This window comes from Prorops nasuta, unplaced genomic scaffold (genome assembly GCF_024137725.1).
Source record: "Prorops nasuta isolate Cenicafe-Biocafe unplaced genomic scaffold, Cenicafe_Pnas_1.2 PNAS00038, whole genome shotgun sequence".
NCBI classification, from domain to species: Eukaryota; Metazoa; Arthropoda; class Insecta; order Hymenoptera; family Bethylidae; genus Prorops; species Prorops nasuta.
In genome coordinates, this window is record NW_027116835.1 from 1,327,772 (window position 1) to 1,349,816 (window position 22,045).

The 22,045-nt window shown below is 38.8% G+C and overlaps 3 protein-coding genes across 4 annotated transcripts in view; all 3 read left to right on the forward strand.

The window, feature by feature from the left end:
* Pdp1 (PAR-domain protein 1) overlaps positions 1-11,284 on the forward strand; it is a 53,076-nt gene extending 41,792 nt beyond the window's left edge. Inside the window, 5 exon segments of the mRNA XM_066744226.1 lie at positions 1,399-1,544; positions 5,054-5,291; positions 6,198-6,301; positions 6,430-6,567; positions 6,760-11,284. Coding sequence (XP_066600323.1) covers positions 1,399-1,544; positions 5,054-5,291; positions 6,198-6,301; positions 6,430-6,567; positions 6,760-6,846 — 713 coding nt within the window. The 3' untranslated portion in view covers positions 6,847-11,284.
* A 312-nt stretch (positions 11,285-11,596) lies between these two features.
* LOC136783951 (juvenile hormone epoxide hydrolase 2-like) lies at positions 11,597-16,199 on the forward strand. Of its 2 annotated transcripts, none has more exons than XM_066744343.1 (7): positions 11,597-11,872; positions 12,366-12,567; positions 12,952-13,300; positions 14,263-14,462; positions 14,570-14,804; positions 14,903-15,110; positions 15,196-16,199. In XM_066744343.1, exons 1-7 carry the CDS (start codon positions 11,690-11,692, stop codon positions 15,202-15,204), a joined length of 1,386 nt encoding a protein of 461 aa, XP_066600440.1. In that variant the 5' UTR covers positions 11,597-11,689; the 3' UTR covers positions 15,205-16,199. The 2 variants fall into 2 exon arrangements, with proteins under 2 accessions (XP_066600440.1, XP_066600441.1); XM_066744344.1 differs by having other exon boundaries at positions 14,570-14,783.
* Positions 16,200-16,333: 134 nt separating this feature from the next.
* On the forward strand, positions 16,334-21,021 carry LOC136783950 (juvenile hormone epoxide hydrolase 1-like). The gene is made up of 8 exons (XM_066744342.1): positions 16,334-16,928; positions 17,737-17,863; positions 18,614-18,806; positions 18,918-19,156; positions 19,218-19,333; positions 19,431-19,630; positions 19,735-19,969; positions 20,575-21,021. The coding sequence occupies exons 1-8, from the start codon at positions 16,870-16,872 to the stop codon at positions 20,846-20,848; spliced, it is 1,443 nt and encodes a 480-aa protein (XP_066600439.1). The 5' UTR covers positions 16,334-16,869; the 3' UTR covers positions 20,849-21,021.
* The last annotated feature ends 1,024 nt before the right edge of the window (positions 21,022-22,045 follow it).

Sequence of the window (22,045 nt, forward strand, 5' to 3'; positions counted from 1 at the left end):
CGCATACTCTTAACTCTCTCTCTCTCTCTCTCTCTATATATATATATATATATATATATATATATTCATCTATTGTCGCGGTCGTGCCCGTAATTCGAAGGCTTTAGAAAAAATCCAGTAAAACAATAATAGACCAAAAGAATGGTCAATTCTTTCGACAAAATTTTATCGCATCTCCCCCAAGTACCACCTCAATCATTGATTGGTTCTTCGTGCTCTCACGAGCCTTTTTCATATATATCCACTCTCTATAATTATGTAATATATATTCAGATACACGAAATTCTAACATTTTATTTATATAGAAAAATAAGCGAAAAAATGGCAAATTTCATCAATGTATAGTTTTCACACCAGACTGTTTTGCTATTTTTATAGAATTTATTTATTTCTTTGTTTTTTTTAATAAATTTATACGTAGAGCTAGGTTCGAATGAAAAGGCTAAATTTGCAAAGTTTATTTGCACGCGATCGTTGGGCAATTAAAGAAGCATTGTTGCTCCGCTACCTGTTTGAATAAGCAACGCACATACACAAGTTTGCCTGCTGCGATGGAGACCGTCATTATCGTCATCGTGATCACGATCATCATCGCTGTATCGCCTGTGTCGTCCCAAAGCGATCCTCTATTATTTCTATTCGATCCCCGAGCAACGTGGCGTGACAAAGCACGCTCTCACAGCCTTGACAGTCGACCGACCCCACTCTCCCCTCTCGATAACAAAACGACGCACGCCATATTGGCCAAATTCATTTTCTAGCGAATCTTCGACCCTATCTCTGCCAAAATCCCTCCATTTCAACCAATCAATTACGAGGACCTGCCCATTCGGAGGATGCCTATTTCCGAAAACCCCCAACTTGAAGAGAGAGCATGCTCGTTAACTCTCCAAATCGTTTCTGCTCGATCTTATAACTCCGAAAACCGCTATTTCTAATTTCTTCCTCATCTTCTCCTCCCTTTGTACGATTTTCTGCCAAGAGGCAGATGGATGACGGACGCGTTCGGCTGACGTAAAAAATAGCCGCACGCTAGGATCGTCCCGCTGTATTTCTCCTCTAGCATCTTCAAGGTCGAGTATAAGAACGCTTAACGCTTCTACTGGCTCGATGCGAGAAAAATCATTGCTGGACGTTGACGAGCGTCGGACGTTTCTTGCAAAGTTCCTAGCGCGAAGGGGGAGGAATGCTACAGTGGAGGGAAATTGGTGTAGAAATGATGGCAATGACGCAAGGATGTATAGTTGAGTAAAATAATTGCGGTTGAAATGGTAATTGGAGCACGCTTACGTAAAAATCGGTTCGATCGGAGAAAGCAGCCTCGAGGTGGTTGGATTGACGAAGAAAGGAGGGTTGAACGGACGAGTATTGACCACCAACGTTTTTATGGTGTTTCAGGAAAACAAGGCAAGGATGGACCGGAAGAGAAGAAGGACGCCGACGGCGAGCTTTGGGGCAACGTGGAAGCGCAGGCCGCCTTCCTGGGGCCCAATCTCTGGGACAAAACTTTACCCTATGATGCCGACCTGAAGGTATTGAACCATGTATGTATACAGAACGCGATACGGTAAGCCCCCACAGCTTGGCTCATTCCACTCCTAAAAAAAAGAAATTCACTCCAACCTCGTTTTCTCTCAAAAACATCACACTGATCTCAGCTCTTTTGTGGCTTTTGACCATTTTCATCGTTTTCTCTAATACTTGAGTCTATGTTAGATCGATAATAATGATAGATACCAATCGTTGCAAAAAACTTGTATACAAAGACTCGCCAAAGGAACTTTGAGTCTCCGACGAGTGACGATGCAAAGAAAAAGCAAAACGCTTTGTATACAAAACTTTTGAACGCTTCAAGATCACTCCACGAAACGAGTTTCAAGAATCAAAGACCCTGGAACATTCACCTGCTTTGTTTATTTTTATCCATGTTCATTATACACACTCTCTCTCTCTCTCTCTCTCTCTTATGGCATATGTATATATACGTCATTTTGTTTCTTTTTCCTATATGTTATTTTCTTTGTTTCGAGTGTGTGTCTCAGTGTTCTTTCTCCCTCTATGATCCTCGCAATAACTATTATAGAGTCAAACACGATGAATTCCATTGAAGAGAATGTCATAATCGATCAAGAATTACAATATTCTAATTTGCACGTGAAAAGCTCGCGCGAGACTTCCGGTTTAGTTGGCTTAAAATCAACACGAGGGTTTATCAGTTAATTAAGGTGATTTTCATCTGTAGATTTTCTGCGTCGCGGTGCTCGAAGTAGCCGGAAGAGAAGTTCGCGCCGTGCACGCGATATAATTGCAAAGTGTGTGTAAAGTAGTAGATCTAAAGGAATTGTAACGCGCATACCGCGCAGTTCACCTTCCTGGATCGAGAAACCGGGAAGGGAAGGCCCCGGCGGCTTCGATGGCTTCGACGGCTTCGGCTCGCTGCCCGCCGTTCGCCAGTAGTGCCAGCCAGACGCCAGTTTGCCGCGGAGCGTGGAACGGGGAGTGGGAGGGGGGGGGGGGGGGCAGAACCACCACGACCACTTTCTCCGTTATAGCTCGTCGGAATCGAGCAACTTTTTGGCCCCTTTTTTCCCCCAACACGCCGAGCCACGTCACGCCGGCCGTTCAACGGAGTCTCCAGCCATTTCCCGTCTACGCCGATTTTTCCTTCTCTCGAAATTCTTGTATACTAACAGAATATATAAATATTCTCGCGAATCACCGAAAATGAAATAAAAACCCAATTACATCGCGACGAGAAGAATAAACAGCTTCGAGCCTCTTTTTTCCAACGTCTATAACCGCGTCAAGCCGCCACTTCCGGTTTGCCCCAGCTTAAAATTCACACGATCTCTATACATATAAATGGACTATCTTTCCGATGAATGCTCCTCGCAAATCATCGAAAATACCACATACATAAACGGCCGCCTGTGAAAACTGTCAATTAGAAGAGGATAAGAAAAGTACGTATATAGTTGGAGTGTCGAATAGGCAAAGTCGAAGCGAAACGCGTGGGTGGAGTAATTCTATAATAAATCAAAGCAAAGTTCGTGCTGAATTTCACTGGATAAAGGTAAGTGGTATCCAGAGCAGCAGGGTTTACGGACGGTACAATTGCTTTGAAGGATAATGGCAGCACGTTTGGCGAGATAAGATATTTCATTGGTCGCTGCATGACTGCTGCTGGCGGCTGGCTTCGCCTCACTGTACTCTTCCGACTCTACGTGACTATATATACGTATACCTTTCGCCGCGTCCTCAACTTTCACCAGGCCACGCGCGAACCACCGCCGCTCCCGCCGCTGCACGAATTTCCATCGAGATGTTTTACCACTCGCCAAACCAAGTGAAACCATTTCTGGTTTCGGTTCGAGTCGATCTTACCGCAAAAAATGCCCCCCCCCCTCCCCCTCCCCTCTACCCCCGAAAAAGCCGAAGCTATACACGCGCGACCATTCGAAAGTATTTCGCGATAAGAAAGGACCGATCGAAGAATCTCTCGACTCGATTCCAATCATTTTCAGGGATTTAGCAGTTTTTTAACTCCGACTCACAGTCCCAGGACCGACAAAAATTTCCGCTGCCTAGCGGTCTTTTATATATAGGATTCTTTGGTAGAACGCGAGCTGGACCTTGATTACTCATTGACACTTTTTTTTGTTATACACGCGAGCCTTGACTTTTTACCGAGGCGCGTATACCTGGGGGGAATTAGTCGAACGAACGGTCCAACTAAATCTTTTCGAGGATCTATTCGCATACACACCGGTCTCCTAAATCTCCTTTATTTCTCTTTTGTATGTTTCTTTGTTATTGCTATTGTTGGGGTGATACGGTTGGTTTTACCCTGTTTGCACAGTATGGACGACCCACCTCCCCACTCTTCATGCTTTATAGAGCAGTTGAACTTTCTGAAAATTTTAAACATCACCTTGAAGGTGCAAAAAATACTAAAATGCTCTCTTTTGATTACCCTGTTTCCATGAAATATTTGCTATTTTAACGCAACGCCAAAAGGACTATTGTTTTTGTTTGTTTTTTGTTTTTTTTTTTCATTGGTGTGGTATTATTAAACTGTAGTTGCGCTGAATTTTGACGAATCTATTTTTTAACATTTTTCAATATATATTCTTAGTAATAATAAGTATATTTTAATAAATATTAAATGCTATACGTACAATTTTTAAATGTCTTTATCATTATTAAAGGTTTCTCCTCACCTGTGGCTCCTTTAAAAAACGGTATTCAATTTTGATGTCACGGTGAAATAGCGAATATTTATGGTGGAAAATAAAATAGTAAAAAGATAGTGTTATTGAACTAATTCAAGATTTTTTTGTAAATGTTCAGAACATTCTTCTATACATTCAATAGGCATAAAGCGGGGAAGGGAGATGGGTAATTCAGTTCTACACTTTATACACATATAAAGAACGCACCCACACATGAATCATTCGTTGCCAAACGCAATTTTCACGAATCCTTTTGAACTTATTCCAAGCTTCGCGAATACCTCGCGTACGTATCCGACGATATCAGCTAAAAAGCGTTTGTTTACTTAAACCGAAATCTGGAATTTATTCTATAATCAAAACGCTAATGTGTAAGGTAGTTGATTATTATTATATCACATTCAATCGGACCATTTCTGCTACAGTTCTTCCCACCGATTAATCATTCGATTAAACAAATTGAAAAATTACACATTTTTCTTCCCCTCCAAGTAATATAAACAATAGGTACATGAAAATAATTCTCCATTATGCTTGCCCAACTATAAAAAATATTTCATTTTCAATTGTAGCTAGTCCATAAAAAATTATTCAGAAAAAAGAACAATTGACGAATAAAAAAACCTAAAAGAATAGTACAGCACTGTAAAAAAATTGTTCTAAAATTGCAATATTTCCTTATAGTAAAAAGAAATAATTCTTTCTTTTGCAGTCTGATGTAAATTTACAATAAAATTGTCCTTATGAATTTAGAGAGATTTTTTACAGTGAGTACAATATATACGTGTACGAGTGTATTGATAAATTGTAATTATTTTCAGTACGTTGATCTGGATGAGTTTCTGTCGGAGAATGGGATTCCAGTGGACGGAGTGGGTGGTGGTGGACAAGGTACCATGCAGGCCAACCAAATGCACAAGATGAGCAGCGCGGAGGCGCCGGGTCACCAGGGTCCGGCTGGCCTCCACTTGGAACCTGTAACGAAGCGCGAGAGATCGCCTTCGCCGAGCGAATGTTGCTCTCCCGACACCCTCAACCCACCCTCACCAGCGGACTCCAGTGAGTCTTTCATCCATTTTGTTCAAATCACTGAAACAAAACACATTCGAATCTGATATCAAACATTCCATACATCACGTAGCTTTCGCTCTTCTCAATGTTGATTAAAAAAATCCGCGGATACTTTTCTCCTGCCAATATCCAATACACGAATATACAGGGAGATTCGCTTAATTCTTACTTGGTTTATGTGTATGAAATTTCATTTTTCTTTGTAAATGTAAGAGATATCTACAATTTTATTGTATTTTTTATTTCTGAAAGGAATTTATCTATTCAAGTCCCAAAGGTGTTATTGAAAACTTTGGTATCTCTTACAGAGTTACAAAAGAAACAAATTTTCACATCCACCCTTTAAAGCGAACTGATTGAAGCACCCTGTACATCATACAGTAATCCAAAAATATTTTGTGGGCACGACACGGGCAGACCTACATACATATATATACATAACGCCTTAAAATTACATAAATACACTAGCAAAGGTCCTAAGCATAAAATTAGTTACAAGTATAATATATACCGCTTATTTATTTCTTCTATATATCCGTGTTTCGTCTAGGCTTAGTCTCAAAGCGTGGAAAGTAAACTACGAACGTTTGGTTTGTATTCGCAAGAACTAGCGGGGTGTCGGAGCGTTTTGTAGAGGAAGTTTTTTATAAACTTTTCAATATAGAGTTGCTATAAGCAGCGAGACACCGAAGAAAGGATGTCCAAAAAAAATCGTACAGTGTGTGGAGGCGGTCGTGGGAGAAAAATCGGGATGATATATGGATTAAAATAAAAGTATAAAAAAATAGTAAAGGCAGAAAGTAGTAAAACTAACGTAGAGCTTGTCGATTTTGGTACGCGCGACAGATTCCTTGGACTCATCTGCACAAATACAATATGGCTTGTCTCTTGTAGCGCTCTCGATGGCATCATCGGGGCGAGATTTCGATCCCCGCACCCGGGCCTTCTCCGACGAGGAGCTGAAACCCCAACCGATGATCAAGAAGTCCCGGAAGCAGGTCAGTATTCATCCCTTCTCTCCTGTAAGTCGAATTGATCCTCTGAAATAACGCAGTATGGGCGACTCGTCTAATCATACAACTATTCCTTCTGTTCTCTGTGGCCCCTCGTCGCTGCTGCACTCCAGTTTGTTCCGGATGACTTGAAGGATGACAAATACTGGGCGCGTCGTAGGAAGAACAATATGGCGGCTAAACGATCGCGAGACGCACGCCGCATGAAGGAGAACCAGATAGCCCTCAGGGCTGGCTTCCTCGAGAAAGAGGTAAGATTTCTCCTACAGAATTACAACTCGATCAACTATAATTCGCGTATCCTACGTAGACGTGTGTTGTGTAGCGCGTGTATATACCCTCCTTCACTCCACTGATTGGTCGTTGAAGCGCAAAATCTAGTATCTCTGCTGCCTTCCTCTTTGCTTTATTTTTCGCCACCTAACCTCACTTTTTCTTTGCAGAACATGGGCTTGCGACAAGAGTTGGATCGATTAAAGAACGAGAATATGCTGTTGCGAGATAAGCTGAGCAAGTATACGGACGTTTAATAGCGTGTTCGATGGCAGGGAGAGAGAGAGAGAGAGAGAGAGAGAGAGAAAGAAAGAGAAAAATCAGGAAGTAGGCTCGACCGAAGATGAAACGGAACGCAAATGCACCGGCGCCCTCTACTTAGGATAGTCGCAGCACTTGGAATTCGCTCCGAGTTCTCTCAACAAAAAAATCAAGATTATGAACGTGTGCCAGCCAACGACCACTCGTGTAACAAGAATATCTTCTTCTTCTTCTTCTTCTTCTTTAATGGGAATCGAAGAAAACACAACGTCTCAGCGAATAATAAGCGTCTAAGATTTCTCATATCGATCATGGCAGCCAAGGAGCACGCGGCTCCTCCATATACAATTATCAGTTTGCCTCCCATGTCGAAAAATCCTGGAGAATATCCCAGCTATTCCCTTATCATCCAAAAATTACGCTTCGTCCTCTGCCAAACTTCCTTTTGGATTATCCTCGATCCTCCTCTTCAGACTCCCTTTTCCTACCATTCGACAGATAGACACACACTTTCCCATCCACCCGTCCTTTAACTTGTACATAGTTATATGTATAGATAGGTTTTATATATGTATATATATATACATATATGTATCTGTATACATATGTATATGTATATAATATATATAATGAATATGCGAGTATATATATATATATAAATTTAAATGATATTGATATATCATATATTATATGAACAATACTAGAGAGAGAGATATATATATTATATATATTAAACACGTAAAAGTACACACGCAAACATACATCTACATAGACACCAAGGGACATAAACACAGATATATTTAATGCCTATATAGCGTGGAGGAGATATAAGCATCACTGACGCAGTTGCAAAGGCTCAGTGCTCCACGAGATAAAAATTTTCATATCCACTTGGTTGAGGACAAATGTTAATTTTGCAATCTGGCTGATTATATTTTTAGTCAATGGAGCGTGTATGTTGGTAGTAGTAGCGAACACTGCCACGCATCCGAATAGACTCAGGCCGGAAAAGAATAGTTTTGTGAAAAAATCCACAAATGCAGTAACGCGGTTGTACGAATATCAAAAGTAATCGATTGATAAATTGTAAGCAATATTGTAAATGCGCGCGGTAAGACAAATATTGTAATCACTCGGCATCAAGAATCATTAGATTCAATTAAGTCTAAAAATAAAGCTTATATGGAGCAAGAAGATGAGCTTTAATAAAAAAAAAAAAAGAATAAAACGGTGCCTTGTGGGATTTTATTTGTTTTACCGACGACTTGTGTGTATTATGCGTGAGAAATGACTGATAACGATGCAATTGACAAGCGTCGGTCATTGTGTATGGCGAATCTTTCATCCTTCCATTTTGTCATATTTACGCTCCGTTGCCTAAAGATGTCAGCGAACAAAAGTATCTAGAAGTAATCAAAAATTGTCGGTGAGAGCGTGGTAGGGGGAAAGCGTCTGATTGAAAGAAAATGCAGATAAGAATTGAAGCGTCTAGCGTCGATGATACTTACCTATTACTATACAGTATGGTAGCCAACTGAAAAGTGCAAGTAGATCGACTCTAGGTGATCTTCGAGACGTTCGTCCCTCGACCACACGCGCAAAGTCGAGCCTAGGCCGCGATGGGGCGTAAAACGCGACAGAACTTTAGAAAAAGCGATGCTGCGTAGCTTATACAAAATCAGTTTTCGAAGGGAAGAGAAACGTTTCTTCTCGATATATGGTTTTCTCCCAGTTTGTTGTCTCGCTCTCTGTCTCTATCTCTCCTTCACTCTCTGATCCTGCTCTTGTAACTCTCATGTCGACTAAACAATAGTAACTTACGTCCGTACTGCAGTACTCAGGAATCGTTGTCCTTAAAGATATTTCAAGGAGCTTATTGCTGCACGTTGCAGCCGAAATGCGCGAATAAATGCATTTTATAAATCCGTTCGTAAACCTTTTTATACCGAGTATAAGATTCCTACTTTCGTCATCTTTTACGTTCTTCTCTGTTGCTTCAACTTAAAATCTTGTAACATTGAATATATTTTCTTGATCGATCGAACCGTCCACGATATTCGTGGCCGGGCTAATTGTGTTCTAGTCGAGTCGTTGGTTTCATTCTGAAAGCAGCAAGTGCAAAATGTAATAGTGTTGTAAACGCGAAATTTTCCGATTATAATTCGTGGATAGGATGGGAGTGAGTGGGAAAGAAGAAAGACACGAGGGTTAAAGACGAATAGATTTATGGGATTTGTATAAAAGATAATTTGCGAAAGGAGAAGGTCCCGAGGAACGTAAGAATTATGAAAACGGCGCTTTTCGGCGCACCAGCTAGATCCTAGTTCTTCGAGAAGTGTTAATTATTTTAGCGTATCCACGTGGTGATGGTACACAAGTGATTCTAGTTGTTTTTATCGTAAGGTAGATACGAAATACTTTCGTTTTCACAATTTCTTCCCCCCCCCCCCCCCTCCTCTTTTTTTCTTATTAGCTTAGTTGCGTAACTGAACGCACCTAGGGTGCAAGGAAAGCGTCGCGAGACATTTTTAACATCGCCTCTGATGGTCGGTCATCGAAAGCTCTTGTGACGCGATGAACTTGTTCAGAATTTTACCGATATGTTCCCTTGTATACTCAATTGTATTTCAATCTTTCTTTCAAACGACTTACACGAGCTTTTCTTGCGATTCGTTCAGAAAGAGAAAAGCTCGTGTACACGTATTAATGTAAACATTTCTTATTTGGAATTGGCGCTGATCCGCAATGATCGAATGAAATTTCTTCTTTTGATCAACGAGGCAAGCTATCGAATGAATTATCGCAGAGTAATCTTTGGTACTGTCTGGTAATCGACGAAATATTTAATGTAAATTTTGCGATAATCGAAGCGACTGTAATAACAATTGTATTCCAATAGCGAATAGATTCATCGCGGTCAAAGATTTTTGGTGCCGACGTTAATAATATACTTTAATTATCTTGTGACGACCTTGATCGAACGTCCTTGAAAATAAGGTGGCTGCTCCTGTGCACTAGCCTTTTCTTTTTAAGTTTTTAGATGTTTATTTTCTTTGACGGAGAATGGAGTTTAGTAAATGAAAATAAATGAACCGATACGTGCTCTTCGTATGGATAATAAGTATGAACAAAAATCACCTACCGAACATGTACGCAAGGCTTACGCGAATGATTATGACGGTTGCGAATGATGTGTAACGAGAATCTTGAAACTTCACCAGCTTTTATATAATTTATAATATTCGGGTGCTGATTCACGTTGCATGAAAAAAATATCTACTCTGACCGAGACTCTTTTAATGCTGGTGCACGAAAATTAATACTCTATTCGTAAGATCATGCCTTTGTCGGTTTAACGAGAGAATTGTGTTCAAATATTGTACAACGATTTCGCGCACTCGCGTCTCAACAATAAATTCAACACTATTTTGATCGCGAGCAGCTGTTATTCTGTCGATATTCGTTTGTTTAAAAAAAAGCAAAGTCTCTAATGTTAAATTTTATTTCCTCTCTCTCTCTCTCTCTCTCTCTCTCATATATATTTTCTTTCTTGAATACAACAAGTATTGAAAAATGGTTTGAATTGTTTAAGTTGTCAGGGACGCAGCGCGCGAAATCGCTCGATGATCCTCTCACAATTGCCTTGCGTGAACTGTAATTGAAAAAAAAATGCTACTCTTAATAAATATTGTGGTGCTGAGCGAGATCCACGAAAAGTTAAATTAAATGAGATACAAACTAGAAGGAAAAAATATAAATTAAAGCTGATATACATACATATATAGATAATTCCTTAGGAGAATTTACAATTTGAAATTAAACAGGACACATCCTGCTTAGATGCGAATATTTTTCATTTATATTATAATCAAATAATATATATTATATATATATATATATATATAAATATACTTTTTTTTAGAAAATACACGATGTTTTTAAAATATTGTTCTTTAGAGATATTTTATCTTGTAAGATGATTGTTCGTTAGTAAATTTTGATTTGTATTTTATAAAATATACGACGTTCTATCGTCACTAATCATGTTAATTGTGCACGTTAATAGGATGGATCTCTGCTCGATTATATTGGCCTAGGAGGGGAGCGCGATAGAGCATGATCGATCTTACACCGCAAAACTGAAAGAATATAGTAATGAATAAGGATGATATGCAAAAAGTTAATATAAAAAAATACTAGCGATGCGGTTGATGAAACCGCCGGCTTTGCTCCAAATAGAACATTGTAAAATTAAGTAAAATCGAGGATAGAATAAATCGCCGCGTCCACGAGGCATTATCGTCCGAACCATATTGAAGCAAAAAAGGAAACAAAATAATGTGAAAAGTAACTGCGACCACCAAACACGAAAAAAAAAACACCTAATGTATCACATTTCGAGAAATATATGTATTTGTTATTGTTTTAATTGAATCACATTTTGTCTGTTCGTAACCTTCCTCCTATGTTTGAATTTATGCTTAAAGTTATTTTGACAGTATCGTTAAAGCTGATATTCTCTTAAAATGATATTAGACTCTAGAAAATTTGTCATCGACATAATCAAATTAATTGTTAAAATAAAGATTTTCTGCCGTTTATCCTTACTAGAAAATAATCTGTAGACTGATACCCGATTTCGAGCACGTGTACCAATACACGCGTGACGTCAATTTCCAAGGTAAGCGCCGATGCGAGGATGAGGAGTCGAACCTGTTTACAAACAGTAAGAGCTCGCTGCTTGACCGTAACAGATCCCACGAGATAAGTTTCAAGTAAATCTCCTTTGCAAGTCTGCAAAAGTTTCGCGTTGCGTAAGAGTTTATTCACACTGCTAAAATGCCGAGATTGGTGACACTATTGCGGATTGCGCTGTTAATAATGTTCGTCTGCATGTGGTACAGTTTGAAATATCCAGAGTTACCCACAAAAATGCCAGAGCCTTGCTGGAGGCCGCCAGGATTGTTGAATAGAGCTGCTAACAATGTAATTACAGAGTTCAACGACGATTTTGAGAGAAAGGTATATCTTTTTCTTCTAAAATTATAACTATTTTCTGTCGGTTCATCCAAGCGTTCTTATTTTCAAATAAATTCTGCATTTTTTCACACGAGCGTCCATTATCTTGCTAATGCGTCTTCGCTCTATTATAAGATCCACTGGCAGTTAAAGTATCGTGACTTTTGACTCAAGAGTATTATTACAGTAGTGGATAAGATATTAGATTATATTTCACAATGCGCGTACTTGAAAACGAGATTGCACGCATTGAAAAATATATACCAGGTGACCAGTTAACTATACGGCCAATCTTATAAATTTATGTAGTATGAAAAACTACAAGAAGAGAGTTCTCTATAAACCATTTTTAAACTTGACTTTAACGAAGATGTTATGAAGAATTGTACGTTGCTTATGATTCGGTCCTTCTTATTGGTGGAGCGATCCAGCAATTTTCTTTTATTGGCCTATTGCAGTGATACTTCTGTTTAATGTTTTTTTTGTAAAATTACAGTTTTTAGACTCGATCGACGATCTGAAATCACGTTTGAGGAACACGAGAGATTTTCAGCCACCTTTGACGAGAGTTGGGTGGGAGTATGGAATAAGTAGCAAGTATTTGAAGAAAGTGATCCACCACTGGCTGCACAATTATGATTTCGAGGGTAGAATGCAGAGAATGAATCAGTTTCCACAATTCAAAGTCAATGTTCAAGGTAAGCTGTTGAATTGTTTCTTAAGCAAAAATAAAAGTCCTGAAGATTGCTTCGTCAGCTTTCAATACAAATATACGTGCAGGATATTTAACGCCATTTACGCCAAATCATCGAGCGTGTGGACAGCCCATCTTTATGCATTTACTTGACAATTTTTTTTACTCTTTTCAGGATTATCATTCAAAGACGGTTTTATATAAATTGTCAGAGCTTTACGGCAATCCTTAGAAAAATATTGAATTTTTAACATATTTCAATTATCAAGTGATTGTAACTTAGATAAAAGATAACTTGTAATTATTCGGTTTATTAATTGTTATTTCTGTTACACCTATACCAATAAAGCTACATTAAAATTATAATTGTGCAAATTTTTCATTGCAGGTCTGGATATTGTCTATCACCATGTGCGTCCGGAAAATCCTGAAAACAAGCCTGTGGTACCTTTACTCCTCTTACACGGATGGCCCTCCAATATCTACGAATTCACGAAAATATATCCAATGTTAACTACTCCGAGGCCCGATTATCCTTTCGTTTTTGAAGTTATCGCTCCAAACTTGCCAGGATTCGCTTTTTCTAGTCCTGCTACCATTAAGGGACTGGGAACTCCCCAAATAGCAGTAGTCATGAAAAATTTTATGAAGTCCATCGGCTACTACAGTTATTATGTTCATGGTTCTGACTGGGGAGCTATGATCGGAGCTGATATGGGCTCGTTATACAACGAACAGTAATTTTCTTCATTTTTTTCTTTTAAATACTAAATCGCGGCGTCGTCTCCTGCACTAAGAAAAAATATTTATTCAAATACATTATGTTTATTTAATAGTAGTATCACTCTTAATTATTTATTTAATATAAGTTAAGAAAATTTAATTGAATCAGTTATTTACTAAAATTAAATATTTATCTTTTATCGGCATTATTCTCATAAGGATTTATTTGAATTAAAGAATTTTTTTTTAGTGTACAGAGTTAAGAGCACCAAATATTTCCTGTACAGGTATTGCTTTGCTAGCAGTGGCCCCAGAATCTACATTCTAGCAACCAATGAGCCTAGTGGAGGGGGCGAATGCACGTACCATAGACACACTTTTATGTGCGGTACGTGAGCGAGCGTTTGTTGCTAAAATGCAAAATCTCGAATCACTTTGACTGCCACCAATATTTTCCTAGCCTCAATTTTTCTTCTATACTTACACGAATTGATTGTTATTGAATAAAATTAGATGCACGAGTCGATGCAAGAAATGAAAAGCAACAGAGAAAGAAGGTGCTAAACTGCAAATCCTGAAAATTTTAATTTAACACAAATAAATTTGTAAAGTTTTGCTACTTTTTATACATTTTAAGTTGGGTCATTTTCTATATAGAAATTTGTAAAACCGAACAAAAATTTCTGTATAAAATTGTTCGTACAACATACTGCAGAATGTGTTCAGCTAAACCAATAGAACTCTTGAACAATAATGCGTTATAATTACACAAATATGTCAGTGCTGAAAGAACATACCTGATAATTTCTACAAAGCGATTGAAAGTATTCGTGTTGAAGTAAAAATTTTGGATTTACAGTGTAAAAAGAGTGGACCAGGGGGATGAAACAGTTATACGCATATTAAACATTTGCTGCTATCAATTGTACTAGTTTACAACTTTTAATCAATTAAATAAAATTGTTAAAATTTACAGCGTTCGAGGTCTGCATTCCTCATTGTGCATCGTGCCTAGTTTCACGACGTACTTGCTGCTAACGCTTGGAAGTATCGCCCCGACCCTCATAGCTTCCGAAGAAGAGTATCCTTTGATGTACCCATTGAAAGACCACTTGTACCGATTGTTCGACGAGAGTGGCTATTTCCATTTTCAAGCCACGAAGCCAGACGTCATAGGTCGGTCAGAGATAAATATACAACAATATTTCTCATTGCTTATTTAATTATTCGAATATTAAAAATATTTCACAAATTTTGTTCAACTATTGGCATTTTACGTATAGGAATATTACTGGCCGACTCCCCGGCAGGTTTGGCTGCTTATATCTTAGATAAATATTCAGCCATAACTCACCATCATAAGAGACACCTCGAAGACGGTGGCCTCACCGAAGCTTATGACCTGGATGATTTACTCGATACATTGACAATAAATTGGATAGCAAACTCCACACTCTCCTCCGCTAGAATCTACTCCGAAGGCTTTAATAAAGAATGGTATGATAAGGGCATAATGAAGTGAGTATATAATCACCAAATCAAAGACATACCGTATGGTCATGGGTATATATAACTAATTGTACGAAATCAAAACTTTTTTATTCTCCAAATTTCAGGATTGCAATAAGAGCGCCCACAGCTTGCGTGCATTTCCCTCACGACGTTTATTACATGCCACCTTGCCTATTGAAGTATCGTTTCCGTAATCTGATTCGCAGCACGATAATGCCAAGAGGAGGCCACTTTCCTTGGCTGGAAGAACCAAAATTATTCACCGACGATATCTGGGCTTCTATAGATATAATGGAGGTGGAGAGACATAAGGTAAAAGACTGAGAACCCACAAGCTTTTTCTGTGCAAAACCTTTGTTTATTGTACAAACTAACAGTACAGCATCCTCACCTACAGAATAAATAAGAAGCGCAAGAAGAGAGCTAAAAGGAAGGGGAAATTTCGGCGGAGAGACTGGAGCATAAGCCATGTCGCTGGCATTGCTTGCCAGTGTAGCCAATCGCAGCAACACAAGAATACCTCTCTCCATTGCTGCCCCTAGTTCTAACAGGAAGAAAGAAAGCTTACGAGGGCACAACAAATGCGGAATTCCTGAAATATTTTAATTTGTATATATTCAATATCTTTTTATAAATTCCTCTGTCTCTTTTAATTATCTCAACTTGGGAGCATCGAGACGCAAGTTGGTCACGACGACAGCAGGAATATGATTATTTTTATCGCTATTGTTAAATAATTAAGGCTCAAGTCATTATTTTTAAGGTCGAAGAGACTAGTTCGCGTACGGAGCGTTCCAGCACTTACGTAATAACTATAGAGTTTGAGTGCGACTAATGTGTGATTCAGTAACGAGCTCCCTGCATTGATATTGCGTTATTTTAATAGGAGGCGCGTTGCGTGCGAACCGCGTCTATCGAATATTGTATAAAGACATTACAGCCGTGCCCCCTTAAAGCGACAGAAGCGCCGCAGCATTGCACGGCACTGCAGGAACCACGGAGCAACTCTGAGGGCCGGCCGGTCCACTTATCTCTTTTAAACCAGACAAGGAAGAATTGTAATGCATATGCTAGGAGGGGGGACCTAGCTAACACAGTTTTTTCTTCTTTTTTTTTACAAAGAGAATATTCTTTTTCCATAATAATCATCGAATAAATTAGTGGAACAGCGAGAGAGAATGCGAATCGTGAATAAATAAGTAAATATAGTTTTCCGTGTTGCAGCAACAATGAGACTGCAGAGGCAGACGCTCATTCTGCAATCTGGGATGACTTGCAATCCACGAGATCAGTCGACTCATTCTCTTGCGAAGCACTGGAACGCTAATATCAATTGCTCGAACTAATTATAAACTGGTTGAAATCACGAAAATATCAAAAGCTATCTCTTATTTTGCTACACTCCTACATTGTTTATAGCGTCCTCCTTTATCACACATCCTTGACACGTGCGCGCGAGCACGAGCACCAGGACAATGTCATAATAGATCGACCATGCTCGAAGCCAACCTTTCGCGCGTCACTTTATCTCAGCGGAGGCTCTAACCTTGAATTCCGTTTCTAGAAACGAAACAATTGCTTTTAATTTGCAATCTCCGCTGCTCCTCTCTGTGCTATAAGTGGCTCGTGATAATAGAGAAGCGAAGCAAAGCGCGCGCGCGCGCGTGCGCGGCCCCTCGATTATGTTTCGTGGAACTATTTACGTTTTATCACCTTTCCCCGGTTGGCTTATTAAAACAGTGTAAGTAAAACGGTCGTGTGCGTGCATGCCTATGGTATGTATATAGAAGCACGATCGATAAAGGATAGGATGATTTTCGGAGGAGACTTTTGTTTTGCAGGAAATTCCTCGCAGGAATTTGCCGAGATTTTTTCTACTCGGTTATTACAGCCCTGAGATTCTTATGGCCAGCAGAGGTTCTCATTTAACGATGATTTGCACGGAACCAGTTATTGGCGTGTGCGGTGTTAAGCCCCACCTTGGAGTTCTACTGGAATACTCCGGCGATCAGTGCCTCGATAGATTGCAGTATTTGCAGTTGGCAGCAGACTTTTGCGCGGATAAGTCAAAATGTGGAAGCCTGCAATTTTCCTCGTTCTCATTGCTGTGGGTTTGACTCATTACCTGAGGTAACATTATATGTATACATATTACGCATGTGTATCAATTTATTAATTTTATTTCTATCTCAACCTTTCTACACAATTTCAAAATCGACTTAACCTCTTCTTAACACTCGAAACTCTTTAATTATATATATATATATATATATATATAGTACACCATTATCGTCATTTATCAGAATATCAAGTGTACAATTATAAACCGAATCCAGTGATAAATTACGTTTAATAAGAGTTTGTTGAAAATTCAATAAAGAGCTCTTTTGTTAATCTATCCCGGTTAAAGAGTTTCAATGACATAATCGTGTAGGAGGCTAAGTTAAAAATAAAGCTGGACTCGCTGAAGAAGTTATTAGAACGGGGGAGTTGTAGTCGTAACAATTGCGATATGTGCAACTTGGCGTTTTATTGATCGATGCGTCTTGGAAATGTCAAGAACGACGCGGTTGGTTCATCGATTGAGAAACGATTTCTGCTCGTTGTCTCTTGTATTTTTGCTGGCTGCCTTTGGGCTGACCTTGAATTTTCCAATGGCGCCCGTTGCTATATAGTCTGCCCCGTAAACCAGGAAGCGCGACAAGTTCAACGAACTGCTGTAGAAATTCTACTTTGGTCCTTGACCTTCATCGCCTTTAAAACTATATACATGTATATATATTTTTTTTTTGCTCGCATTACCATTACAATTCTACTGTACTGCTTGTTAGATCGATGCCTGCGGTATTTACAGAAATGTATCTTCGTGACCGTGTCGATCGAACTGTTTTTTCACGTATATATGCATGCAAAAGGGCCAATGTCTATTTTTTTGCAGATCGATTAGCGGTTTCTTCGTATCGGAGCCACAAGTTCCAAACCTACCCGACACATTCTGGGGCCCTGAGTCCAACAAAAAAGCGTCCCATGAAATACGTCCATTCAAAATCAATGCACCACCCAAGGTGAGAGAGATTGTGTACGATACACTACTCGTCTGTACAATAGTTTAATACAAGTGCAAATATTAAATTTCAATTTATTGCCATATTTTAATTATACCACGAGCCAACATTATTTTACACATTTTTCTGCAAATCATATAAATAAGCCTTTTAATGTGTCAGAATGATCTCATTATCTCAAAGGATTCGTGTAAAAGGTTTATAATCAAACGACAAACAGCCCAGATTACAATTGCTCGATAAGCATTTGATAATTCTCTATTCGGCACGAGATATTATTTACGAAGATTGTATCCAAATCATTGAACTTTGGTATCAAACTTGCCCTTTGTAAAAGAAAAATATATCTATATCATTATATATATAGTATATGTAGGTATATATTTAGTTCGTTCGCGCGGAAATGTCATTAATTGCACGCAAAATGCCAATTACCATGACGCTCATGAATTATGCCACGACTCGCCCACAAAACGAGTCTAGAAAAGATACGTCAGATTTTTTTTCCAACGATTTTCTTTACGCGTTGAAACTATACATACTGGATGTAGATTTATGAAGATTTTTCAAGACACTGCACGAATGATTAATTATTATAATCATTCATTTGTCGTTATTCAATAATCGTGGAAAGTTTCCAGAGTCGCTCTTCTCGCATCGAATATTATTATACATAATATATGTACGATAATAAAATATTTATGACACGATACAGATTGGAAGGTTTAACAAAGTCATCGTATTTTGCAGCTAATCGAAGATCTGAAGCAACAGCTTGAAAATGTAAGACCATTCGTTCCTCCGCTCGAAGGTACTAATTGGACTTACGGTATATCATCAAAGTATTTGAGTACCGTTCTCAATTACTGGCGAACTCAGTACAATTGGTCGGAACGACAAAAACTGCTCAACAAGTATCCACAATTCAAGACAAACATTCAAGGTATGGAATTATTCTTGTGAATATTTTTAACATTTCTCATTACAGCAAAGTGCAGCTATATATATATATATATATATATAATTGATTTGCAATTTCTCGTCAACGAAACAGGTTTGGACATACACTTTTATCACGTGAAGCCACAAGTTCCAAAGGACCGAAAGGTAAAAATCCTTCCGCTGCTGCTCCTGCATGGTTGGCCTGGATCAGTGGTGGAATTCCAAAAAATCATTCCAATGCTCACTACTGCTCCAGCTGATAAGAATTTCGTCTTCGAAGTCATCGTTCCATCCCTACCTGGGTATGGCTTCTCCGACGGTGCAGTGAGACCAGGTTTAGGTGCCTCGCAGGTAAATAATCCTGAGGGGATGACGGATTTATGAATTTTTCTCTAATTAAAAATCCTTGCAGATTGCGGTGGTCATGAAGAATCTTATGCTGAGGCTTGGCCATGAAAAATTCTATTTGCAAGGTGGTGATTGGGGCAGTATCATAGTTGCCAATTTGGCAGCTCTCTTTCCGGATCAGTAAGTATGATAGCAAGGGACTGAGGATTTTGCAATGTTTATTTATATATTATATTCCATAAATGATATAATAATGATTAATTTTAATTAATTTCAGTGTTATTGGTGTCCACTCGAACATGTGCTTCGTTAACAATGCATGCAACTTCTTCTGGCACGTGGTTGGATCCATTTACCCAAGGCTGGTGGTTAGTCAAGAATACGAGTATTATTTGTATCCAATGTCCAAGCATTTTAGTCTTTTGTTGGAAGAAAGTGGATATTTCCATATACAAGCCACTAAACCAGATACGATTGGTATGTGTTTATACACACACATATATATATATATATATATAAGTATAATTAAACATTTTTTATATTATATTTATTGCTGATTTAATTATTTGTTTTTTAAATAGGCACAGCTTTAACAGCCTCACCAGTCGGCTTGGCTGCTTACATTCTCGAGAAATTCAGCACTTGGACCAACTCGGAATACAAACATCGAGAGGATGGTGGATTGTTGGAAAAATTCACTCTCGACGAGCTTTTGGATAACGTGATGATTTATTACGTGTCGAATTCTATTACTACCAGTGTACGATTGTACGCTGAGCATTTCAGCAAAGCCAACCGGGCTTTGGGAATCGACAAGTAAGATATTTGTTAATTCTAAATAGGTATATTAAGTTGATCCTTTGAAACGTCTGAAAGAATGCTAAAGCATTCGATTTATTTTATAACTGTTCGAATTGAAGCATCAGAAAATTTCGAAAATGTCCCATATGCTAGAAAAAGGTGGATTCAAAGTTGCAATACAATTGCGTAACGCTGCTCAACGTAATCTAATCGTGCATCAAAAGCGAAACAGAATCAACTTATGGCACAATTGGTTCCTATCTGAATCCACCCTTGGAATGAACGTTATAGCTGATGCCTCGACACGCGAAAGTATTGTGACGCAGTGGACGTAGAATAAGTTCGAGTAAAGAGTCACCGGAAGTGCGAGCGTGCGTCGTTGACATTTCATTGATTTCTTAGAGCCTTAAACTTGAATTTTCATGTATTATGAACAAAGTTTATTTTACGTTTACTGTCTATTGCGCCGCTTGATCCATCACAACTCTTTATACTCATACGTGCAAATAAAAGTTAAACCTCTTCTTGCTTCTATATTCTAAACGACGTTTCATGCTTACACACGCCATGAGGTTGGGTCAAAGGTCACAGAATTTTCCTAAATTTGAACTCTCTTTCAGTTTGCCGGTACACGTGCCATACGCCTGCGCGATTTTCCCGGAATCCGAGTTGAAGCAACCGGAATCGTTCCTGGAGAAGAGGTTCCCGAAGTTGATTCAAGCAACTCGAGTCGCTCGTGGTGGTCACTTTGCTGCGTTCGAGGAACCGACCATTCTCTCGGACGACGTGTTCCTCTTCGTCGAGAAAGTGGAGCGTCAGCTGAAGGAGGAGCAGATGAAGGCTTCGGCAGCTGCGCAAAAACAAACGAAGGAGCAGAAACCGAAGAAGGCGTGAGCTCCTGTCGCTCCTACGTTGATTCACAAGGACATCGTGCTCCTCGCACATTGAAAAGGAGGAACGTCAAGCTGCGCTTTCCTTCCGAATCTATTTTCATTTTTCCAATTTTTATCGCTCCTGTCCTTTTTTTTATGGAAATATACTGTTTTTCTGTTGTTTCTTTGATAATACCTGTAGTGAAGATTTGTATGGGAGACTCTTTTAACTACCCTGAAATATTCGGATTGCGACAGATGGTACATATATGTAGCATAGAATATGAAGTCGTGAATTTGTAATTGGACCGGTGCAGCCTGTGCGAGAGACTCGACGTTGGAGAAGTTTTTGATCCGCTGGCGTGCATTATTTACGAGCTTAATAAATTTCATCGTTGATAATCGTGGCACTTGGACCAATTCAACTGATCGTCGTGCAAACCGCTAAATTTATATTTTACGAGCGAGGGTCAATGTCAGAGCTTCTTCAAAGTGTTCGAAAAGTCTATATATACGATATCTTTGTGGCTTAATATTTTATCGCTTCCTATACAAATAACCTACATTGAGCTTATATTTAAAGTTTGATGAGAAACAAGTTGGATGATTTTATTTTTATGAACAAAAATTGAAAGGGATTAGAAGGTTCGTTTGTCTTTCTCTTCGTAGAGATTAATCTATATCATTCATATGTTCAAATGTGATGATAAAAAATTGTTTGGAAGATTTAATGTAAAAAAAGACTAAGTATAGCGAAAGTAGGGAACTAGAAAACTAATCGTTTCATCGTAAATCGATATCTCAATGATGATCAAAGATTTTTTATGGAGTTTCAATTGGAACCAAGTCAAGTAGACAATGTTTGGTAATCGTGTACCGCAGTTCATGAACGAACGAATGAACGAGCCCTGCGTTCCTCCGTATAGTATTTCGGCCCATGTGAGGGGCCCCTTTGTTCAAACACCGTCATACTTCTGAACCACCGGCGAATTGAAGTACTTTAATTTCCGAGAGTCACACTGTACTCTGCCAAGGGCCTTCCCCTCTTCGCACAAAGGAAGCATCCGTCAGTGAAAATAAAAGGAACCAGCAAGGACAAAGATATCCCAATATCAGCAATTTCTAGCCTCTAATCATCACACTTTATAAACAAAAATACTCGCCCAGATGAAAATACTTTTCTCAAATTTCAATTCTTCATCATTTTTATTTCTAAAAA